The 24,365-nt window shown below is 50.7% G+C and overlaps 1 protein-coding gene across 2 annotated transcripts in view; it reads left to right on the top strand.

Moving 5' to 3' along the window:
- LOC141241240 (butyrophilin subfamily 2 member A2-like) overlaps positions 1 to 24,365 on the top strand; it is a 72,601-nt gene that overhangs the window by 30,697 nt on the left and 17,539 nt on the right. For both annotated transcript variants that reach the window (XM_073668739.1, XM_073668741.1), the window contains 2 exons: positions 8,169 to 8,441; positions 19,386 to 19,470. In XM_073668739.1, coding sequence (XP_073524840.1) covers positions 8,169 to 8,441; positions 19,386 to 19,420 — 308 coding nt within the window. In that variant the 3' untranslated portion in view covers positions 19,421 to 19,470. The remainder of the gene's footprint in view (positions 1 to 8,168; positions 8,442 to 19,385; positions 19,471 to 24,365) is intronic.

Below are 24,365 nucleotides of genomic sequence, written 5' to 3'. Positions count from 1 at the left end.
GTCTTGTACGGCGGTGCTTGAAAGTTTGTGAACCCTTCAAAACTTTCCAAATATCTGCATTCATTTGACCTAAAACTTCATCAGTTTTTTACAAAAGTCCGAAAAGTGAATAAGGAGCCAAATCAAACAAATGAGCAAAACATGGGAGACTGTCATTTTTTAAATTAGCAAAATGAACCAATATCACTAGTCTGCGAGAGGTAAAAGTATGTGAACCTTTAGGTTTAGCAGAGTCTGGTGGCTTCAATCAATGGGATGACAATCAGATGTGACTTTTATTTAAAGAATAGGGATGTATCACAGTCCGTTAACCCCCTTGTCAGTTATAAGAAGTTCAGGAGGCGGAGTCTCGGGGAGATCTATGTCCGGCCCATAGATCTTAACAGCTCATTTACATATTAAGAAAAACAAGGATTTGTCAGATCGTAGATATCAAGGTGTCATTTTATTCAGCATCCTATGACTTAAATAACCATATAGACGGATGACTGACGGATTCCCTGTAATGAACGGCTCGCTGGAGTACGATGCTCTGAATTCATCAGGAGGTGCACGACACTGAATGAATTCGGTGCATCCTCCCTGTGGTGTGCGCCTCGCCATAAATGCTACTCTCCTCAGGGACCATAGTAGCACTTCTGGTGTAAGTTACACCCGTAAGGTGGCATCATTTAGGATGAATTTGGAGGGTGGGCTCCACCACGTCCCAACTCACCCGTACTACGCCCAATTTGAAAGATCTGGCCAGAATTAGCGTGAAATCTCCAAAAGTTGCACATTTTTCTGAGCAGCTTTACTGTGCGGAAAAAACATCGGCTTATCAAGGTGTTTACACCAGAATATTGGCACAAACACTTTCATGAATTGGACCCTTTTCTGGCTTGAGGTCAATTGGACAAAGGAGACAGATGGGGGGAGAGAAGTAATAATAATAATCTTTATTTATATAGCGCCAACATATTCCGCAGCGCTTTACAATTCAAAGCTTCATATACAACAGTCATAAGTAACACCGTTCCCAATGATCTCAAGAACTTCTTCTGGACTAGTCCAGCATCAAACTTCTCTTCCGCTTCTACATCTCTGGATGCAAACAACAGTCTATCCTTCAGTCCAATTACTCTGAACAAGAAACTTTGGGGTGATTCATTATTTTTCTGTGAGAGGTTAATGAGTCGGTGGAACAATTCTGAAGTACTCTCCTCTTTATAGTGCCCTTTTAAAATCATCTTCAGCTGTTGGAAGGTCAGTTGACTTTTCATTTCTAGCATACTACGGAGGTTCAGTCCTGGGCTGATCGCTTTCACCACCCCTCAACGATTTCATCTGGCTGGTAGCCTTTCTGTAAGCCAGCATCGATCTGGTGCAATAAGTTCATATAAGACAGTCTCTCTTTCTGTTCACACTCTCCAATCTGTCCCAGGATCTTGAATTCTTTCCTTGTGGTGATTTGTGGTGTTAGAGAGGACTGTCTCCCTGATTTATCTAACCCGAGCAGGTTAATGGTCATGTCTGAGTCTGTCACCCGTTCAGAGGTTTTGGTCGATTCCTGCAGGGCTGTTGTTCTCAATTCTTCACAGGTTAACTGAAGAAGCAGCTCACTAATTCTGTCCAATTGTATTTCCACATCCATTGCTGCTAGTGAATTTTCTTTACGGCTGGTCCCCTTTAACTGGTGTAGCAGAGTTGCATTGAGGTGCTGTGCTGCTGTGTTTTTCCAGACACTTTTCCTCTTCTCCCTCTACACACTAATTTCCACTCAGGATTCCCCGTACGGGCCACCAATGTTACACGCACGCCGCTAGGTTCAGATAGGGTGAGACGGGTTTCATGAATTCTTTGGAATCCTGGGGGAACCGTTACTCAGGGCGACCATAGGTTGCAGTTTCTCTCAGGCACACGATAGATTCAGTTCCTCACCAGACACATCTGACAAGAGTCTTTTTCAACAGTTTAACAGTGGAATTTAATCTGAACCACTACCAGTGCAATTCAGGGATATTACAGCACAATCTTCATTACAGTACAGTCTGAGTTTCTTGAGTAACCGGTGGCAGTAACAATAAAGTAGTTTCTTCACAAGACACAGTATTACAGTCTCTTCAGTGGCATAATTCAGCACAGATTAGATTTCTTTGCAGCACACTTCTATGCATAGTCAACCACAGGCTTTTCCTTCACAAGGACACAATAGTACACATCATTCTTTATCCTGCATGGAGATGGAGGGGGGAGGGTTTGATGAGGGAAATGATCCCTGTGACACAATTCCTTCCAGTCCTTATCTTCCTGCCCAATAATACTCTGCACTGTTAGTTCAGGGAGTTTATCTGACCTGTGTTTAGTTTCTCTCCTGATCTGAATCCTGTTCAGTTGCCTTCTGTCAGATCCAGATAACACACCACCTTTCTCTTCGGCTTCAGCCAGACTACAATAACAAGTTCCCCACAATCCCACTGGGGCTCTGCTAAAACACTCCCTGTCTCCTGTGACTGTGTTAACCCCTTCAGTTGCTGAATGCTTCTGAAGCACAACACTTCTTCTGCATGTCACAGAAGTGACGTCGATTAGGGAACGTGATTGTCCGCCATAAACAGATGTGTTTTTAGGAAGCGCTTAAAACTGTGCAAGTTGTGATTAGTCCTACTTTCTTGGGGCATCTAGCAGAAGGTTTATACATTCATAACACTGGCATAAGTCTTTAGAGGGAGTGAAGATAAGTAGTGAGTGCTGATCAGCGAAGCTTTTGGAATTACTTTTTCAAAAAAAATTAACTTGCAACGAATTGTAAGTTCTTCAAAGCCTCCAAATGCCTCCCATTGGCTTGAAAAGACTTGTGTAACACTCGGGGATCTCCTAGGACTGAATCTAACTTTCACGCTTTCTCACACAAACGCAAACTTAGTAATAAGTGACCTTCACATATCCGGCTGTGAACGGATAGGAGCTTCCTCCGCTCCGGTGCTGTCACACACTATGAACCCGATTCTTCATTGGCATTTTTTCGCTTTTCTTTTTTTATCTTGTGCCATTCGCTGAGCTTTATTGCGCCAAATTAATTAAAATGGCAAAGTAAAAAAAATGCTTTGTTTTCCTTTCTTAAACCATGTTTAGTTTTTTAGTGCAAAATCTCAAATCTTTTTCAAAATGTTGCAAATGATGAATCGGGTGAGAACATCTGCAACCCCTAAACCACGTCCACAGGGGAGAAGTAACAGAAAAAGACAAGTGCAAACATATAAAATATATTCTAAAAAGGCGCAAATAGAAAGATGAATTTGGTGCAAACAAAAAATAGGCACAAAGCACCAAAACGAGACAAAATACAGGCGCAAATGCAATAACGAATCGGGTCCCATCTGTATTGTGTGTTCAGTGTTTTATGGCTTTCTCTGCTCATGTTACTCGCATGCCTGCTAGGTTCAGATAGGGGCGAGACGGGTTTCATGAATTCTTAGAATCCTGGGGGAACCGTTACTCAGGGGGCGACCATAGACCATATGCTGCAGCTTCCTCAGGCACACAGGGGTACTCACTTGCTGGCGCAGACACACTTGACCGAGTCCTCATGAACAGTAGAATTTAATGTCACAGCACGTCCAGTACAGATCAAGTCTCTAAGGCTGTGTGCCCACGTAGCGTTTTTCAAGCGTTTTTGATGCGGAATTTCTGCAACAGAAACGCTTGTAAAACGCTTGGTAACCCGCACCCCATGGTCCCCAATGGGATTCCGCAAGTTCTATGCACATGCTGCGGATTTTTCCGCAGCGTTTATGCTGCGTTCAAAAATCCGCAGCATGTCATTTAATTTTGCGTTTCCGCATGCAGAATTGCCTTTGTCCAATGCATAAAAAACGCAAGGCAATTCCGCATGTGGAAAACGCGTGATAAACGCGCGACAAATGCGCGATAAACGCGTGCGGAATTCCGCATGCGTTTTTCCGGGAGAGGACTTGCATTTATGAAGCAGAAATTTTCTGCTTCATAAATGCAACGTGGGCACATAGCCTTACAGTCTCTTCTAGTTGCACAGCTCAGTGCACCCACGATCACAGTCTCTTCTAGTTGCACAGCTCAGTGCACCCACGATCACACAGTCTCTTCTAGTTGCACAGCTCAGTGCACCCACGATCACAGTCACTTCTAGTTGCACAGCTCACTGCACCCACGATCACAGTCACTTCTAGTTGCACAGCTCAGTGCACCCACGATCACACAGTCTCTTCTAGTTGCACAGCTCAGTGCACCCACGATCACAGTCTCTTCTAGTTGCACAGCTCAGTGCACCCACGATCACAGTCTCTTCTAGTTGCACAGCTCACTGCACCCACGATCACAGTCTCTTCTAGCTGCACAGCTCACTGCACCCACGATCACAGTCACTTCTAGTTGCACAGCTCACTGCACCCACGATCACAGTCTCTTCTAGTTGCACAGCTCAGTGCACCCACGATCACAGTCTCTTCTAGTTGCACAGCTCAGTGCACCCACGATCACAGTCTCTTCTAGCTGCACAGCTCACTGCACCCACGATCACAGTCACTTCTAGTTGCACAGCTCACTGCACCCACGATCACAGTCACTTCTAGTTGCACAGCTCAGTGCACGCACGATCACACAGTCTCTTCTAGTTGCACAGCTCAGTGCACCCACGATCACACAGTCTCTTCTAGTTGCACAGCTCAGTGCACCCACGATCACAGTCTCTTCTAGTTGCACAGCTCACTGCACCCACGATCACAGTCACTTCTAGTTGCACAGCTCAGTGCACCCACGATCACAGTCTCTTCTAGTTGCACAGCTCACTGCACCCACGATCACAGTCTCTTCTAGTAGCACAGCTCAGTGCACCCACGATCACAGTCTCTTCTAGTTGCACAGCTCAGTGCACCCACGATCACAGTCTCTTCTAGTAGCACAGCTCAGTGCACCCACGATCACAGTCTCTTCTAGTAGCACAGCTCAGTGCACCCACGATCACAGTCTCTTCTAGTTGCACAGCTCAGTGCACCCACGATCATAGTGTCTTCTAGTTGCACAGCTCAGTGCACCCACCATCACAGTCTCTTCTAGTGTTCAATACAAAGAAATAGTCGGCACTCCGTAGTCCTCGTTAGTAATAGTGGTGTACGTGGAGAGATTACGAGTAAAATGAAGAAATCCCGGCAGTCACGTGTATTCGATCAGTTCATTTATTCCACATGTAGGAAAACTACAACAAGACGTTTCAGCCCCTCTCAGGCTTTTTTCAATTGTCACAATTGAAAAAAAGCCTGCAAGGGGCTGAAACGTTTTGTTGTAGTTTTCCTACATGTGGAATAAATGAACTGATCGAATACACGTGAGTGCCGGGATTTCTTCATTTTTCTTCTAGTGTTCAATCCTTTCTTCTACTTAACAACAGTTAACTCCTGCTTCAACTTCCTTCTGACATAGATACTCCTAGCAACTAGAGGCAGTCAGAGTAAGATAGTTCCAGGACCCTCATCAGTCTGGTGAAGAGATCTGCATCCTTCCAGTTTGCTCTCCAGCTCAGCATTCACACTAGTGATGTGTTGGTCACGAACGATCCGGTACAAAGAGCCGGCCCCCTGCTGTGACTGATGGGAGCCGGCACCCCAGTGAGAACCACTAACTTCTCTAAATGGCTCTCACTGGTTGTAACCCCGTCCACTCTTCAATTTAATTGGCTACTTTTGAGTGGGCGGAGTTTTGGCAACGGGTGGGCGGAGTTTCATCGGCATCTACGTCATCTTAAACATGTGTTCACCTGTGGTGAACACATGGATCCAAAAGAGCCGGCTCTTTTTTGTGAGTGGAGCGAGAAGAACCAGATCACCAAAAAGAGCCGGACTGCCCATCACTGAGGCAGGCATGACGACTCCCCTTAGCTGCACCCTATTAACCCCTCTAGCTGCTGGATGCTTAACAACATCATGTACAATATCTACCCGTCACACTCACTATCCAGATTCACCCTACAATGGCTGCTGCATTCCCTGCGCAGCTTTTCTACAGTCTTCATGCTAGCTGGGCTATGCCATGTGATGTGAAAGCTGCAAGACATTATAGCGAATCCCACGCAGCCCGCGGTCACATGAGACTCCGCTGACTCATGACGCTGAGCGCCTCTGCTGACTCATGACGCTGAGCGCCTCCGCTGACTCATGACGCTGAGCGCCTCCGCTGCCTCATGACGCTGAGCGCCTCCGCTGCCTCATGACGCTGAGCGCCTCTGCTGACTCATGATGCTCAGCGCCTCTGCTGACTCATGACGCTGAGCGCCTCCGCTGCCTCATGACGCTGAGCGCCTCTGCTGACTCATGAAGCTGAGCGCCTCCGCTGCCTCATGACGCTGAGCGCCTCCGCTGACTCATGATGCTGAGCGCCTCTGCTGCCTCATGACGCTGAGCGCCTCTGCTGACTCATGATGCTGAGCGCCTCTGCTGACTCATGACGCTGAGCGCCTCCGCTGCCTCATGACGCTGAGCGCCTCCGCTGCCTCATGACGCTGAGCGCCTCTGCTGACTCATGAAGCTGAGCGCCTCCGCTGACTCATGACGCTGAGCGCCTCCGCTGACTCATGACGCTGAGCGCCTCCGCTGACTCATGACGCTGAGCGCCTCCGCTGACTCATGACGCTGAGCGCCTCCGCTGACTCATGACGCTGAGCGCCTCCGCTGACTCATGACGCTGAGCGCCTCCGCTGACTCATGACGCTGAGCGCCTCCTCTGACTCATGACGCTGAGCGCCTCCGCTGACTCATGACGCTGAGCGCCTCCGCTGACTCATGACGCTGAGCGCCTCCGCTGACTCATGACGCTGAGCGCCTCCGCTGACTCATGACGCTGAGCGCCTCCGCTGACTCATGACGCTGAGCGCCTCCGCTGACTCATGACGCTGAGCGCCTCCGCTGACTCATGACGCTGAGCGCCTCCTCTGACTCATGACGCTGAGCGCCTCCGCTGACTCATGACGCTGAGCGCCTCCGCTGACTCATGACGCTGAGCGCCTCCGCTGACTCATGACGCTGAGCGCCTCCGCTGACTCATGACGCTGAGCGCCTCCGCTGACTCATGACGCTGAGCGCCCCGGCTGACTCATGACGCTGAGCGCCTCCGCTGACTCATGACGCTGAGCGCCTCCGCTGACTCATGACGCTGAGCGCCTCTGCTGACTCATGACGCTGAGCGCCTCTGCTGACTCATGACGCTGAGCGCCTCCGCTGACTCATGACGCTGAGCGCCTCTGCTGACTCATGACGCTGAGCGCCTCCGCTGACTCATGACGCTGAGCGCCTCCGCTGACTCATGACGCTGAGCGCCTCCGCTGACTCATGACGCTGAGCGCCTCCGCTGACTCATGACGCTGAGCGCCTCCTCTGACTCATGACGCTGAGCGCCTCCGCTGACTCATGACGCTGAGCGCCTCCTCTGACTCATGACGCTGAGCGCCTCTGCTGACTCATGACGCTGAGCGCCTCCGCTGACTCATGACGCTGAGCGCCTCCGCTGACTCATGACGCTGAGCGCCTCTGCTGACTCATGACGCTGAGCGCCTCCGCTGACTCATGACGCTGAGCGCCCCGGCTGACTCATGACGCTGAGCGCCTCCGATGACTCATGACGCTGAGCGCCCCGGCTGACTCATGACGCTGAGCGCCTCCTCTGACTCATGACGCTGAGCGCCTCCGCTGACTCATGATGCTGAGCGCCTCCGCTGACTCATGACGCTGAGCGCCTCTGCTGACTCATGACGCTGAGCGCCTCCGCTGACTCATGACGCTGAGCGCCTCCGCTGACTCATGACGCTGAGCGCCTCTGCTGACTCATGACGCTGAGCGCCTCCGCTGACTCATGAAGCTGAGCGCCCCGGCTGACTCATGACGCTGAGCGCCTCCGCTGACTCATGACGCTGAGCGCCTCCGCTGACTCATGACGCTGAGCGCCTCCGCTGACTCATGACGCTGAGCGCCTCCGCTGACTCATGACGCTGAGCGCCTCTGCTGACTCATGACGCTGAGCGCCTCCGCTGGCAGAGACCAGGCCCGGGGATCGCAGAGGTGGAGCCTCCACCATTATGGCGCTAAATCCGAGGATGAGGGTAAAGTCACCGCACTGCAATGTGAACTGGTCTCTATTTATGACGCCATCTTCCTTGCTTTCAGACCTGTATGCAACTTCTCCAACAATTACTCTGGTGACCAAGAAGCGACAACTGAAATGCCTGAGCATTGGTGTTTACTACGCTCCTCAGATCCAGTGGATCACTCCATTCAGGAAGGATCTATCCAGATACGGAAGCCTCAGTGTCACGGATCTGGGTGACGGGAGGAAGATGGTGACGTCTGTCCTGGATTATGACATAAAGGCAGATGAACACGTGTTGTGTCACATCCAAGAGGGACGGCTGAGAAGATCCATCCGAGGCGTCATATCAGGTACCGTCCTCAGATAAGAGGTGATGGAAGGACGAGGAGACCACGAAAGACCGAGAAACTGCACAGTGTGAAAGAGGCCACGGATCCAACATTGCCAGAGGAAATAAACTGATAGAAGTGGTGTCTGCCCACTGGTGTTGTGGCTCTTACAGTAGAGAATCCACAGTGTGTCTGCTCTTACAGTAGAGAATCCACAGTGTGACCGCTCTTACAGTAGAGAATCCACAGTGTGACCGCTCTTACAGTAGAGAATCCACAGTGTGACCGCTCTTACAGTAGAGAATCCACAGTGTGACCGCTCTTACAGTAGAGAATCCACAGTGTGACCGCTCTTACAGTAGAGAATCCACAGTGTGTCTGCTCTTACAGTAGAGAGTCCACAGTGTGACCGCTCTTACAGTAGAGAATCCACAGTGTGACGGCTCTTACAGTAGAGAATCCACAGTGTGACCGCTCTTACAGTAGAGAATCCACAGTGTGACCGCTCTTACAGTAGAGAATCCACAGTGTGTCTGCTCTTACAGTAGAGAATCCACAGTGTGACCGCTCTTACAGTAGAGAATCCACAGTGTGACCGCTCTTACAGTAGAGAATCCACAGTGTGACCGCTCTTACAGTAGAGAATCCACAGTGTGTCTGCTCTTACAGTAGAGAATCCACAGTGTGACCGCTCTTACAGTAGAGAATCCACAGTGTGACCGCTCTTACAGTAGAGAATCCACAGTGTGACCGCTCTTACAGTAGAGAATCCACAGTGTGACCGCTCTTACAGTAGAGAATCCACAGTGTGACCGCTCTTACAGTAGAGAATCCACAGTGTGTCTGCTCTTACAGTAGAGAGTCCACAGTGTGACCGCTCTTACAGTAGAGAATCCACAGTGTGACGGCTCTTACAGTAGAGAATCCACAGTGTGACCGCTCTTACAGTAGAGAATCCACAGTGTGACCGCTCTTACAGTAGAGAATCCACAGTGTGACCGCTCTTACAGTAGAGAATCCACAGTGTGACCGCTCTTACAGTAGAGAGTCCACAGTGTGACCGCTCTTACAGTAGAGAATCCACAGTGTGACGGCTCTTACAGTAGAGAATCCACAGTGTGACGGCTCTTACAGTAGAGAATCCACAGTGTGACCGCTCTTACAGTAGAGAATCCACAGTGTGACCGCTCTTACAGTAGAGAATCCACAGTGTGTCTGCTCTTACAGTAGAGAATCCACAGTGTGACCGCTCTTACAGTAGAGAATCCACAGTGTGACCGCTCTTACAGTAGAGAATCCACAGTGTGACGGCTCTTACAGTAGAGAATCCACAGTGTGACCGCTCTTACAGTAGAGAATCCACAGTGTGGCGGCTCTTACAGTAGAGAATCCACAGTGTGACCGCTCTTACAGTAGAGAATCCACAGTGTGTCTGCTCTTACAGTAGAGAATCCACAGTGTGACCGCTCTTACAGTATAGAATCCACAGTGTGTCCGCTCTTACAGTAGAGAGTCCACAGTGTAACCGCTCTTACAGTTGAGAATCCACAGTGTGACGGCTCTTACAGTTGAGAATCCACAGTTTGACAGCTCGTACAATAGAGAATCCACAGTGTGACCGCTACTTACAGTAGAGAATCCACAGTGTGACCGCTCCTACAGTAGAGAATCCACAGTGTGATCGCTCTTACAGTAGAGAATCCACAGTGTGACCGCTCTTACAGTAGAGAATCCACAGTGTGTCCGCTCTTACAGTAGAGAATCCACAGTGTGACCGCTCTTACAGTAGAGAATACACAGTGTGACCGCTCTTACAGTTGAGAATCCACAGTGTGACGGCTCTTACAGTTGAGAATCCACAGTTTGACCGCTCGTACAATAGAGAATCCACAGTGTGACCGCTACTTACAGTAGAGAATCCACAGTGTGACCGCTCCTACAGTAGAGAATCCACAGTGTGATCGCTCTTACAGTAGAGAATCCACAGTGTGACCGCTCTTACAGTAGAGAATCCACAGTGTGTCCGCTCTTACAGTAGAGAATCCACAGTGTGACCGCTCTTACAGTAGAGAATCCACAGTGTGACCGCTCTTACAGTAGAGAATCCACAGTGTGTCTGCTCTTACAGTAGAGAATCCACAGTGTGACCGCTCTTACAGTAGAGAATCCACAGTGTGACCGCTCTTACAGTAGAGAATCCACAGTGTGACCGCTCTTACAGTAGAGAATCCACAGTGTGTCTGCTCTTACAGTAGAGAATCCACAGTGTGACCGCTCTTACAGTAGAGAGTCCACAGTGTGACCGCTCTTACAGTAGAGAATCCACAGTGTGACGGCTCTTACAGTAGAGAATCCACAGTGTGACTGCTCTTACAGTAGAGAATCCACAGTGTGACCGCTCTTACAGTAGAGAATCCACAGTGTGACCGCTCTTTCAGTAGAGAATCCACAGTGTGACCGCTCTTACAGTAGAGAATCCACAGTGTGATCGCTCTTACAGTAGAGAATCCACAGTGTGACCGCTCTTACAGTAGAGAGTCCACAGTGTGACCGCTCTTACAGTAGAGAATCCACAGTGTGACGGCTCTTACAGTAGAGAATCCACAGTGTGACCGCTCTTACAGTAGAGAATCCACAGTGTGACCGATCTTACAGTAGAGAATCCACAGTGTGACCGCTCTTACAGTAGAGAATCCACAGTGTGTCTGCTCTTACAGTAGAGAATCCACAGTGTGACCGCTCTTACAGTAGAGAATCCACAGTTTGACCGCTCGTACAATAGAGAATCCACAGTGTGACCGCTACTTACAGTAGAGAATCCACAGTGTGACCGCTCCTACAGTAGAGAATCCACAGTGTGATCGCTCTTACAGTAGAGAATCCACAGTGTGACCGCTCTTACAGTAGAGAATCCACAGTGTGTCCGCTCTTACAGTAGAGAATCCACAGTGTGACCGCTCTTACAGTAGAGAATCCACAGTGTGACCGCTCTTACAGTAGAGAATCCACAGTGTGTCTGCTCTTACAGTAGAGAATCCACAGTGTGACCGCTCTTACAGTAGAGAATCCACAGTGTGACCGCTCTTACAGTAGAGAATCCACAGTGTGACCGCTCTTACAGTAGAGAATCCAGTGTGACCGCTCTTACAGTAGAGAATCCACAGTGTGACCGCTCTTACAGTAGAGAATCCACAGTGTGACCGCTCTTACAGTAGAGAATCCACAGTGTGACCGCTCTACAGTATAGAATCCACAGTGTGAATGCTCTTACAGTATAGAATCCACAGTGTGTCTGCTCTTACAGTAGAGAATCCACAGTGTGACCGCTCTTACAGTAGAGAATCCAGTGTGTCTGCTCTTACAGTAGAGAATCCACAGTGTGACCGCTCTTACAGTAGAGAATCCACAGTGTGACCGCTCTTACAGTAGAGAATCCACAGTGTGACCGCTCTTACAGTAGAGAATCCACAGTGTGACGGCTCTTACAGTAGAGAATCCACAGTGTGTCTGCTCTTACAGTAGAGAATCCACAGTGTGACCACTCTTACAGTATAGAATCCACAGTGTGTCCGCTCTTACAGTAGAGAGTCCACAGTGTGACCGCTCTTACAGTTGAGAATCCACAGTGTGACGGCTCTTACAGTTGAGAATCCACAGTTTGACAGCTCATACAATAGAGAATCCACAGTGTGACCGCTACTTACAATAGAGAATCCACAGTGTGACCGCTCCTACAGTAGAGAATCCACAGTGTGACCGCTCTTACAGTAGAGAATCCACAGTGTGACCGCTCTTACAGTAGAGAATCCACAGTGTGACCGCTCTTACAGTTGAGAATCCACAGTGTGACGGCTCTTACAGTTGAGAATCCACAGTTTGACAGCTCGTACAATAGAGAATCCACAGTGTGACCGCTACTTACAGTAGAGAATCCACAGTGTGACCGCTCCTACAGTAGAGAATCCACAGTGTGATCGCTCTTACAGTAGAGAATCCACAGTGTGACCGCTCTTAAAGTAGAGAATCCACAGTGTGTCCGCTCTTACAGTAGAGAATCCACAGTGTGACCGCTCTTACAGTAGAGAATCCACAGTGTGACCGCTCTTACAGTAGAGAATCCACAGTGTGTCTGCTCTTACAGTAGAGAATCCACAGTGTGACCGCTCTTACAGTAGAGAATCCACAGTGTGACCGCTCTTACAGTAGAGAATCCACAGTGTGACCGCTCTTACAGTAGAGAATCCAGTGTGACCGCTCTTACAGTAGAGAATCCACAGTGTGACCGCTCTTACAGTAGAGAATCCACAGTGTGACCGCTCTTACAGTAGAGAATCCACAGTGTGACCGCTCTACAGTATAGAATCCACAGTGTGAATGCTCTTACAGTATAGAATCCACAGTGTGAATGCTCTTACAGTAGAGAATCCACAGTGTGTCCGCTCTTACAGTAGAGAATCCACAGTGTGTCTGCTCTTCCAGTAGAGAATCCACAGTGTGTCCGCTCTTACAGTAGAGAATCCACAGTGGTACCGCTCTTACAGTAGAGAATCCACAGTGGTACCGCTCTTACAGTAGAGAATCCACAGTGTGTCTGCTCTTGCAGTAGAGAATCCACAGTGTGACCGCTCTTGCAGTAGAGAATCCACAGTGTGACCGCTCTTACAGTAGAGAATCCACAGTGTAACCGCTCTTACAGTAGAGAATCCACAGTGTGACCGCTCTTACAGTAAAGAATCCACAGTGTGTCTGCTCTTACAGTAGAGAATCCACAGTGTGACTGCTCTTACAGTAGAGAATCCACAGTGTGACCGCTCTTACAGTAGAGAATCCACAGTGTGACCGCTCTTACAGTAGAGAATCCACAGTGTGACTGCTCTTACAGTAGAGAATCCACAGTGTGACCGCTCTTACAGTAGAGAATCCACAGTGTGTCCGCTCTTACAGTAGAGAATCCACAGTGTGTCCGCTCTTACAGTAGAGAATCCACAGTGTGTCCGCTCTTACAGTAGAGAATCCACAGTGTGTCCGCTCTTACAGTAGAGAATCCACAGTGTGACCGCTCTTACAGTAGAGAATCCACAGTGTCACCGCTCTTACAGTAGAGAATCCACAGTGTGACCGCTCTTACAGTAGAGAATCCACAGTGTGACCGCTCTTACAAGAGAGAATCCACAGTATGACCGCTCTTACAGTAGAGAATCCACAGTGTGACCGCTCTTACAGTAGAGAATCCACAGTGTGATCGCTCTTACAGTAGAGAATCCACAGTGTGACCGCTCTTACAGTAGAGAATCCACAGTGTGACCGCTCTTACAGTAGAGAATCCACAGTGTGACCGCTCTTACAGTAGAGAATCCACAGTGTGACCGCTCTTACAGTAGAGAATCCACAGTGTGACGGCTCTTACAGTATAGAATCCACAGTGTGACCGCTCTTACAGTAGAGAATCCACAGTGTGTCTGCTCTTACAGTAGAGAATCCACAGTGTGACCGCTCTTACAGTAGAGAATCCACAGTGTGACCGCTCTTACAGTAGAGAATCCACAGTGTGACGGCTCTTACAGTATAAAATCCACAGTGTGACCGCTCTTACAGTAGAGAATCCACAGTGTGACCGCTCTTACAGTAGAGAATCCACAGTGTGACCGCTCTTACAGTAGAGAATCCACAGTGTGACGGCTCTTACAGTAGAGAATCCACAGTGTGACCGCTCTTACAGTAGAGAATCCACAGTGTGACCGCTCTTACAGTAGAGAATCCACAGTATGACCGCTCTTACAGTAGAGAATCCACAGTGTGTCTGCTCTTACAGTAGAGAGTCCACAGTGTGACGGCTCTTACAGTTGAGAATCCACAGTGTGACGGCTCTTACAGTTGAGAATCCACACTGTGACCGCTCCTACAGTAGAGAATCCACAGTGTGACAGCTCTTACAGTAGAGAATCCACAGTGTGACCGCTCCTACAGTAGAGAATCCACAGTGTGATCGCTCTTACAGTAGAGAATCCACAGTGTGACCGCTCTTACAGTAGAGAATCCACAGTATGACCGCTCTTACAGTAGAGAATCCACAGTGTGACCGCTCTTACAGTTGAGAATCCACAGTGTGACCGCTCTTACAGTAGAGAATCCACAGTGTGACGGCTCTTACAGTAGAGAATCCACAGTGTGACGGCTCTTTCAGTAGAGAATCCACAGTGTGACGGCTCTTACAGTAGAGAATCCACAGTATGACGGCTCTTACAGTAGAGAATCCACAGTGTGACGGCTCTTACAGTAGAGAATGCACAGTGTGACCGCTCTTACAGTAGAGAATCCACAGTGTGACCGCTCTTACAGTAGAGAATCCACAGTGTGACCGCTCTACAGTATAGAATCCACAGTGTGAATGCTCTTACAGTATAGAATCCACAGTGTGAATGCTCTTACAGTAGAGAATCCACAGTGTGTCCGCTCTTACAGTAGAGAATCCACAGTGTGTCCGCTCTTACAGTAGAGAATCCACAGTGTGTCCGCTCTTACAGTAGAGAATCCACAGTGGTACCGCTCTTACAGTAGAGAATCCACAGTGGTACCGCTCTTACAGTAGAGAATCCACAGTGTGTCTGCTCTTGCAGTAGAGAATCCACAGTGTGACCGCTCTTGCAGTAGAGAATCCACAGTGTGACCGCTCTTACAGTAGAGAATCCACAGTGTAACCGCTCTTACAGTAGAGAATCCACAGTGTGACCGCTCTTACAGTAAAGAATCCACAGTGTGTCTGCTCTTACAGTAGAGAATCCACAGTGTGACTGCTCTTACAGTAGAGAATCCACAGTGTGACCGCTCTTACAGTAGAGAATCCACAGTGTGACTGCTCTTACAGTAGAGAATCCACAGTGTGACTGCTCTTACAGTAGAGAATCCACAGTGTGACCGCTCTTACAGTAGAGAATCCACAGTGTGTCCGCTCTTACAGTAGAGAATCCACAGTGTGTCCGCTCTTACAGTAGAGAATCCACAGTGTGTCCGCTCTTACAGTAGAGAATCCACAGTGTGTCCGCTCTTACAGTAGAGAATCCACAGTGTGACCGCTCTTACAGTAGAGAATCCACAGTGTGACCGCTCTTACAGTAGAGAATCCACAGTGTGACCGCTCTTACAGTAGAGAATCCACAGTGTGTCTGCTCTTACAGTAGAGAATCCACAGTGTGTCCGCTCTTACAGTAGAGAATCCACAGTGTGACCGCTCTTACAGTAGAGAATCCACAGTGTGACCGCTCTTACAGTAGAGAATCCACAGTGTGACCGCTCTTACAGTAGAGAATCCACAGTGTGACCGCTCTTACAAGAGAGAATCCACAGTATGACCGCTCTTACAGTAGAGAATCCACAGTGTGACCGCTCTTACAGTAGAGAATCCACAGTGTGATCGCTCTTACAGTACAGAATCCACAGTGTGACCGCTCTTACAGTAGAGAATCCACAGTGTGACCGCTCTTACAGTAGAGAATCCACAGTGTGACCGCTCTTACAGTAGAGAATCCACAGTGTGACCGCTCTTACAGTAGAGAATCCACAGTGTGACGGCTCTTACAGTATAGAATCCACAGTGTGACCGCTCTTACAGTAGAGAATCCACAGTGTGTCTGCTCTTACAGTAGAGAATCCACAGTGTGACCGCTCTTACAGTAGAGAATCCACAGTGTGACCGCTCTTACAGTATAGAATCCACAGTGTGACGGCTCTTACAGTATAGAATCCACAGTGTGACCGCTCTTACAGTAGAGAATCCACAGTGTGACCGCTCTTACAGTAGAGAATCCACAGTGTGACCGCTCTTACAGTAGAGAATCCACAGTGTGACGGCTCTTACAGTAGAGAATCCACAGTGTGACCGCTCTTACAGTAGAGAATCCACAGTGTGACCGCTCTTACAGTAGAGAATCCACAGTATGACCGCTCTTACAGTAGAGAATCCACAGTGTGTCTGCTCTTACAGTAGAGAGTCCACAGTGTGACGGCTCTTACAGTTGAGAATCCACAGTGTGACGGCTCTTACAGTTGAGAATCCACACTGTGACCGCTCCTACAGTAGAGAATCCACAGTGTGACAGCTCTTACAGTAGAGAATCCACAGTGTGACCGCTCCTACAGTAGAGAATCCACAGTGTGATTGCTCTTACAGTAGAGAATCCACAGTGTGACCGCTCTTACAGTAGAGAATCCACAGTATGACCGCTCTTACAGTAGAGAATCCACAGTGTGATTGCTCTTACAGTAGAGAATCCACAGTGTGACCGCTCTTACAGTAGAGAATCCACAGTGTGATTGCTCTTACAGTAGAGAATCCACAGTGTGACCGCTCTTACAGTAGAGAATCCACAGTATGACCGCTCTTACAGTAGAGAATCCACAGTGTGACCGCTCTTACAGTTGAGAATCCACAGTGTGACCGCTCTTACAGTAGAGAATCCACAGTGTGACGGCTCTTACAGTAGAGAATCCACAGTGTGACGGCTCTTTCAGTAGAGAATCCACAGTGTGACGGCTCTTACAGTAGAGAATCCACAGTATGACGGCTCTTACAGTAGAGAATCCACAGTGTGACGGCTCTTACAGTAGAGAATCCACAGTGTGACCGCTCTTACAGTAGAGAATCCACAGTGTGACCGCTCTTACAGTAGAGAATCCACAGTGTGACCGCTCTTACAGTAGAGAATCCACAGTGTGTCCACTCTTACAGTAGAGAATCCACAGTGTGACCGCTCTTACAGTAGAGAATCCACAGTGTGTCCACTCTTACAGTAGAGAATCCACAGTGTGACCGCTCTTACAGTAGAGAATCCACATTGTGACCGCTCTTACAGTAGAGAATCCACAGTGTGACCGCTCTACCAGTAGAGAATCCACAGTGTGACCGCTCTTACAGTAGAGAATCCACAGTGTGATCGCTCTTACAGTAGAGAATCCACAGTGTGACCGCTCTTACAGTAGAGAATCCACAGTGTGATCGCTCTTACAGTAGAGAATCCACAGTGTGACCGCTCTTACAGTAGAGAATCCACAGTGTGATCGCTCTTACAGTAGAGAATCCACAGTGTGACCGCTCTTACAGTAGAGAATCCACAGTGGTACCGCTCTTACAGTAGAGAATCCACAGTGGTACCGCTCTTACAGTAGAGAATCCACAGTATGACCGCTCTTACAGTAGAGAATCCACAGTGTGTCCGCTCTTACAGTAGAGAATCCACAGTGTGACCGCTCTTACAGTAGAGAATCCACAGTGTGACCGCTCCTACAGTAGAGAATACACAGTGTGACCGCTCTTACAGTAGAGAATCCACAGTGTGATTGCTCTTACAGTAGAGAATCCACAGTGTGACCGCTCTTACAGTAGAGAATCCACAGTGTGACCGCTCTTACAGTAGAGAATCCACAGTATGACCGCTCTTACAGTAGAGAATCCACAGTGTGTCTGCTCTTACAGTAGAGAGTCCACAGTGTGACGGCTCTTACAGTTGAGAATCCACAGTGTGACGGCTCTTACAGTTGAGAATCCACACTGTGACCGCTCCTACAGTAGAGAATCCACAGTGTGATTGCTCTTACAGTAGAGAATCCACAGTGTGACCGCTCTTACAGTAGAGAATCCACAGTATGACCGCTCTTACAGTAGAGAATCCACAGTGTGACCGCTCTTACAGTTGAGAATCCACAGTGTGACCGCTCTTACAGTAGAGAATCCACAGTGTGACGGCTCTTACAGTAGAGAATCCACAGTGTGACGGCTCTTTCAGTAGAGAATCCACAGTGTGACGGCTCTTACAGTAGAGAATCCACAGTATGACGGCTCTTACAGTAGAGAATCCACAGTGTGACGGCTCTTACAGTAGAGAATCCACAGTGTGACCGCTCTTACAGTAGAGAATCCACAGTGTGACCGCTCTTACAGTAGAGAATCCACAGTGTGACCGCTCTTACAGTAGAGAATCCACAGTGTGTCCACTCTTACAGTAGAGAATCCACAGTGTGACCGCTCTTACAGTAGAGAATCCACAGTGTGTCCACTCTTACAGTAGAGAATCCACAGTGTGACCGCTCTTACAGTAGAGAATCCACATTGTGACCGCTCTTACAGTAGAGAATCCACAGTGTGACCGCTCTACCAGTAGAGAATCCACAGTGTGACCGCTCTTACAGTAGAGAATCCACAGTGTGATCGCTCTTACAGTAGAGAATCCACAGTGTGATCGCTCTTACAGTAGAGAATCCACAGTGTGACCGCTCTTACAGTAGAGAATCCACAGTGTGATCGCTCTTACAGTAGAGAATCCACAGTGTGACCGCTCTTACAGTAGAGAATCCACAGTGGTACCGCTCTTACAGTAGAGAATCCACAGTGTGACCGCTCTTACAGTAGAGAATCCACATTGTGACCGCTCTTACAGTAGAGAATCCACAGTGTGACCGCTCTACCAGTAGAGAATCCACATTGTGACCGCTCTTACAGTAGAGAATCCACAGTGTGATCGCTCTTACAGTAGAGAATCCACAGTGTGACCGCTCTTACAGTAGAGAATCCACAGTGGTACCGCTCTTACAGTAGAGAATCCACAGTGTGATCGCTCTTACAGTAGAGAATCCACATTGTGACCGCTCTTACAGTAGAGAATCCACAGTGTGACCGCTCTACCAGTAGAGAATCCACAGTGTGACCGCTCTTACAGTAGAGAATCCACAGTGTGTCCACTCTTACAGTAGAGAATCCACAGTGTGACCGCTCTTACAGTAGAGAATCCACAGTGGTACCGCTCTTACAGTAGAGAATCCACAGTGGTACCGCTCTTACAGTAGAGAATCCACAGTGTGATCGCTCTTACAGTAGAGAATCCACAGTGTGACCGCTCTTACAGTAGAGACTCCAGAGTGGAGATTGGGGGTTAGTTCGGGATTCCTAGTTTGTGACGCTTTTTCTTTTTCTAGATGGGATCCACTCGGTCTCTGTAGACAATCTCTGACTGTCCAGGAGTAAAGAGAACAGATCTTCAGCCTCAGACATAGCTAATAAGTAAGTGAACCCCATTGACGCCTTTCTGAATCCTCCTGGAGCCGGACAATGTATCCGGGGATGTAGGAAGGTCACAATGAATATCAATAGTAACTGCAGGAAGAGCCGGCAGCCAAGTGGTGGGGAAGCACCGGGCGGGGGGGTGGAGGATGTGAAGGCAGGGGGTCACACCAGCCAAGATCTGCTGACTGAGGAGGAGGAGGATATAGGTGTTAGCGGCTGATGGACGCGGGGTCTGACACTCAGCGAATCCCCCACTATGATATCATCCACCTTCACCATTTATACAGTGTATGATCCACGTGCCACCGCCAGAGCGTCACCGAGCGCATCCACAGGGAGGAGCTACTGAGAGCTAGAAAGATCTACCGGGGCAGCGAGTGATGTCACAGGGGGCAGCAAGTGATGTCACAGGGCAGCGAGTGATGTCACAGGGGGCACCGAGTGATGTCACAGGACCAGCAAGTGATGTCACAGGGGATAGTGAGTGATGTCACAGGGGATAACGAGTGATGTCACAGGGGGCACCGAGTGATGTCACAGGGGGCAGCGAGTGATGTCACAGGGCAGCAAGTGATGTCACAGGGGGCAGCAAATGATGTCACAGGGGGCACCGAGTGATATCACAGGGAGCAGCGAGTGATGTCACAGTGGATAGCGAGTGATGTCACAGGGAGCAGAGAGTGATGTCACAGGGAGCAGCGAGTGATGTCACAGGGAGCAGCGAGTGATGTCACAGGGGATAACGAGTGATGTCACAGGGCAGCGAGTGATGTCACAGGGAGCAGCGAGTGATGTCACAGGGGGCGCGAGTGATGTCACAGGGAGCAGCGAGTGATGTCACAGGGGGCACCGAGTGATGTCACAGGGGGCAGCGAGTGATGTCACAGGGAGCAGCAAGTGATGTCACAGGGGGCAGCGAGTGATGTCATAGGGGGCAGCGAGTGATGTCACAGGGGGCACCGAGTGATGTCACAGGGGGCACCGAGTGATGTCACAGGGGGCAGCGAGTGATGTCACAGGGGGCAGCGAGTGATGTCACAGGGAGCAGCGAGTGATGTCACAGGGGATAACGAGTGATGTCACAGGGGATAGTGAGTGATGTCACAGGGGGCAGCGAGTGATGTAACAGGGGGCAGCGAGTGATGTCACAGGGGGCAGCGAGTGATGTCACAGGAGGCAGCGAGTGATGTCACAGGAGGCAGCGAGTGATGTCACAGGGGACACCGAGTGATGTCACAGGGGGCAGCAAGTGATGTCACAGGGGGCAGCGAGTGATGTCACAGGGGGCAGCGAGTGATGTCACAGGGGGCACCGAGTGATGTCACAGGGGGCACCGAGTGATGTCACAGGGGGCAGCGAGTGATGTCACAGGGGGCAGCGAGTGATGTCACAGGGAGCAGCGAGTGATGTCACAGGGGATAACGAGTGATGTCACAGGGGATAGTGAGTGATGTCACAGGGGGCAGCGAGTGATGTAACAGGGGATAGCGAGTGATGTCACAGGGAGCAGCAAGTGATGTCACAGGGAGCAGCGAGTGATGTCACAGGAGGCAGCGAGTGATGTCACAGGGGATAGCGAGTGATGTCACAGGGGGCAGCGAGTGATGTCACAGGGGGCAGCGAATGATGTCACAGGGGGCGCGAGTGATGTCACAGGGAGCAGCGAGTGATGGCACAGGGGGCAGCGAGTGATGTCACAGGGGGCAGCGAGTGATGTCACAGGGCAGCAAGTGATGTCACAGGGGGCAGCGAGTGATGTCACAGGGGGCAGCGAGTGATGTCACAGGGGGCACCGAGTGATGTCACAGGGGGCAGCGAGTGATGTCACAGGGGGCAGCGAGTGATGTCACAGGGAGCAGCGAGTGATGTCACAGGGGGCAGCGAGTGATGTCACAGGGGGCAGCGAGTGATGTCACAGGGGGCAGCGAGTGATGTCACAGGGCAGCAAGTGATGTCACAGAGAGCAGCGAGTGATGTCACAGGGAGCAGCGAGTGATGTCACAGGGGATAGTGAGTGATGTCACAGGGGGCAGCGAGTGATGTCACAGGGAGCAGAAAGTGATGTCACAGGGGGCAGCGAGTGATGTCACAGGGAGCAGCGAGTGATGTCACAGGGGGCAGCGAGTGATGTCGCAGGGCAGCGAGTGATGTCACAGGGGGCAGCGAGTGATGTCACAGGGGGCAGCGAGTGATGTCACAGGGAGCAGCGAGTGATGTCACAGGGGGCAGCGAGTGATGTCACAGGGGGCAGCGAGTGATGTCACAGGGGGCAGCGAGTGATGTCACAGGGCAGCAAGTGATGTCACAGAGAGCAGCGAGTGATGTCACAGGGAGCAGCGAGTGATGTCACAGGGGATAGTGAGTGATGTCACAGGGGGCAGCGAGTGATGTCACAGGGAGCAGCGAGTGATGTCACACGGAGCAGCGAGTGATGTCACAGGGGGCAGCGAGTGATGTCACGGGTCAGCGAGTGATGTCACAGGGCAGCGAGTGATGTCACAGGGGGCAGCGAGTGATGTCATGGATCAGCGAGTGATGTCACAGGGCAGCGAGTGATGTCACAGGGGATAGCGAGTGATGTCACAGGGGGCAGCGAGTGATGTCACAGGGGATAGCGAGTGATGTCACAGGGGATAGTGAGTGATGTCACAGGGAGCAGCAAGTGATGTCACAGGGGATAGCGAGTGATGTCACAGGGCAGCAAGTGATGTCACAGGGAGCAGCGAGTGATGTCACAGGGGGCAGCAAGTGATGTCACAGGGCAGCGAGTGATGTCACACGGGGCAGCGAGTGATGTCTCAGTGAGCAGCGAGTGATGTCACAGGGGGCACCGAGTGATGTCACAGGGCACCGAGTGATGTCACAGGGCAGCGAGTGATGTCACAGGGAGCAGCGAGTTATGTCACAGGGGGCAGCGAGTGATGTCACAGGGAGCAGCGAGTGATGTCACAGGGAGCAGCGAGTGATGTCACAGGGGATAACGAGTGATGTCACAGGGAGCAGCAAGTGATGTCACCGGGGGCACCGAGTGATGTCACCGGGGGCACCGAGTGATGTCACAGGGAGCAGCGAGTGATGTCACAGGGAGTAGCGAGTGATGTCACAGGGAGCAGCAAGTGATGTCACAGGGGGCAGCGAGTGATGTCACAGGGGGCAGCGAGTGATGTCACAGGGCAGCGAGTGATGTCACAGGGAGCAGCGAGTGATGTCACAGGGGGCAGCGAGTAATGTCACAGGGGATAGTGAGTGATGTCACAGGGAGCAGCTAGTGATGTCACAGGGGGCAGCGAGTGATGTCACAGGGAGCAGCGAGTGATGTCACAGGGAGCAGCGAGTGATGTCACAGGGGGCAGCGAGTGATGTCACAGGGGGAAGCGAGTGATGTCACAGGGAGCAGAAAGTGATGTCACAGGGGGCAGCGAGTGATGTCACAGGGAGCAGCGAGTGATGTCACAGGGGGCAGCGAGTGATGTCGCAGGGCAGCAAGTGATGTCACAGGGGGCAGCGAGTGATGTCACAGAGAGCAGCGAGTGATGTCACAGGGAGCAGCGAGTGATGTCACAGGGGATAGTGAGTGATGTCACAGGGGGCAGCGAGTGATGTCACAGGGAGCAGCGAGTGATGTCACAGGGGGCAGCGAGTGATGTCACAGGGAGCAGCGAGTGATGTCACAGGGAGCAGCGAGTGATGTCACGGGTCAGCGAGTGATGTCACAGGGCAGGGAGTGATGTCACAGGGGGCAGCGAGTGATGTCATGGGTCAGCGAGTGATGTCACAGGGCAGCGAGTGATGTCACAGGGGATAGCGAGTGATGTCACAGGGGGCAGCGAGTGATGTCACAGGGGATAGCGAGTGATGTCACAGTGGATAGTGAGTGATGTCACAGGGAGCAGCAAGTGATGTCACAGGGGATAGCGAGTGATGTCACAGGGGGCAGCGAGTGATGTCACAGGGCAGCGAGTGATGTCACAGGGAGCAGCGAGTGATGTCACAGGGAACAGCGAGTGATATCACAGGGGATAACGAGTGATGTCACAGGGCAGCGAGTGATGTCACAGGGAGCAGCAAGTGATGTCACCCGGGGGCACCGAGTGATGTCACCGGGGGCACCGAGTGATGTCACAGGGAGCAGCGAGTGATGTCACAGGGAGCAGGGAGTGATGTCACAGGGAGCAGGGAGTGATGTCACAGGGAGCAGCAAGTGATGTCACAGGGGCCAGCGAGTGATGTCACAGGGAGCAGCGAGTGATGTCACAGGGGGCAGCGAGTAATGTCACAGGGGATAGTGAGTGATGTCACAGGGGGCAGCGAGTAATGTCACAGGGGGCAGCGAGTAATGTCACAGGGGGCAGCGAGTAATGTCACAGGGGGCAGCGAGTGATGTCACAGGGAGCAGCAAGTGATGTCACAGGGGGCAGCGAGTGATGTCACAGGGGGCAGCGAGTGATGTCACAGGGGGCAGCGAGTGATGTCACAGGGGGCAGCGAGTTATGTCACAGGGGGCAGCGAGTGATGTCACAGGGGGCAGCGAGTGATGTCACAGGGGGCAGCGAGTGATGTCACAGGGCAGCAAGTGATGTCACAGAGAGCAGCGAGTGATGTCACAGGGAGCAGCGAGTGATGTCACAGGGGATAGTGAGTGATGTCACAGGGGGCAGCGAGTGATGTCACAGGAAGCAGCGAGTGATGTCACAGGGAGCAGCGAGTGATGTCACAGGGGGCAGCGAGTGATGTCACGGGTCAGCGAGTGATGTCACAGGGCAGCGAGTGATGTCACAGGGGGCAGCGAGTGATGTCATGGGTCAGCGAGTGATGTCACAGGGCAGCGAGTGATGTCACAGGGGATAGCGAGTGATGTCACAGGGGGCAGCGAGTGATGTCACAGGGGATAG

Source organism: Phyllobates terribilis, unplaced genomic scaffold (genome assembly GCF_046119375.1).
Source record: "Phyllobates terribilis strain yellow unplaced genomic scaffold, ASM4611937v1 Scaffold_2__4_contigs__length_985480577, whole genome shotgun sequence".
Classification (NCBI taxonomy): Eukaryota; Metazoa; Chordata; class Amphibia; order Anura; family Dendrobatidae; genus Phyllobates; species Phyllobates terribilis.
This window is presented reverse-complemented; position numbering and strand designations above follow the sequence as displayed.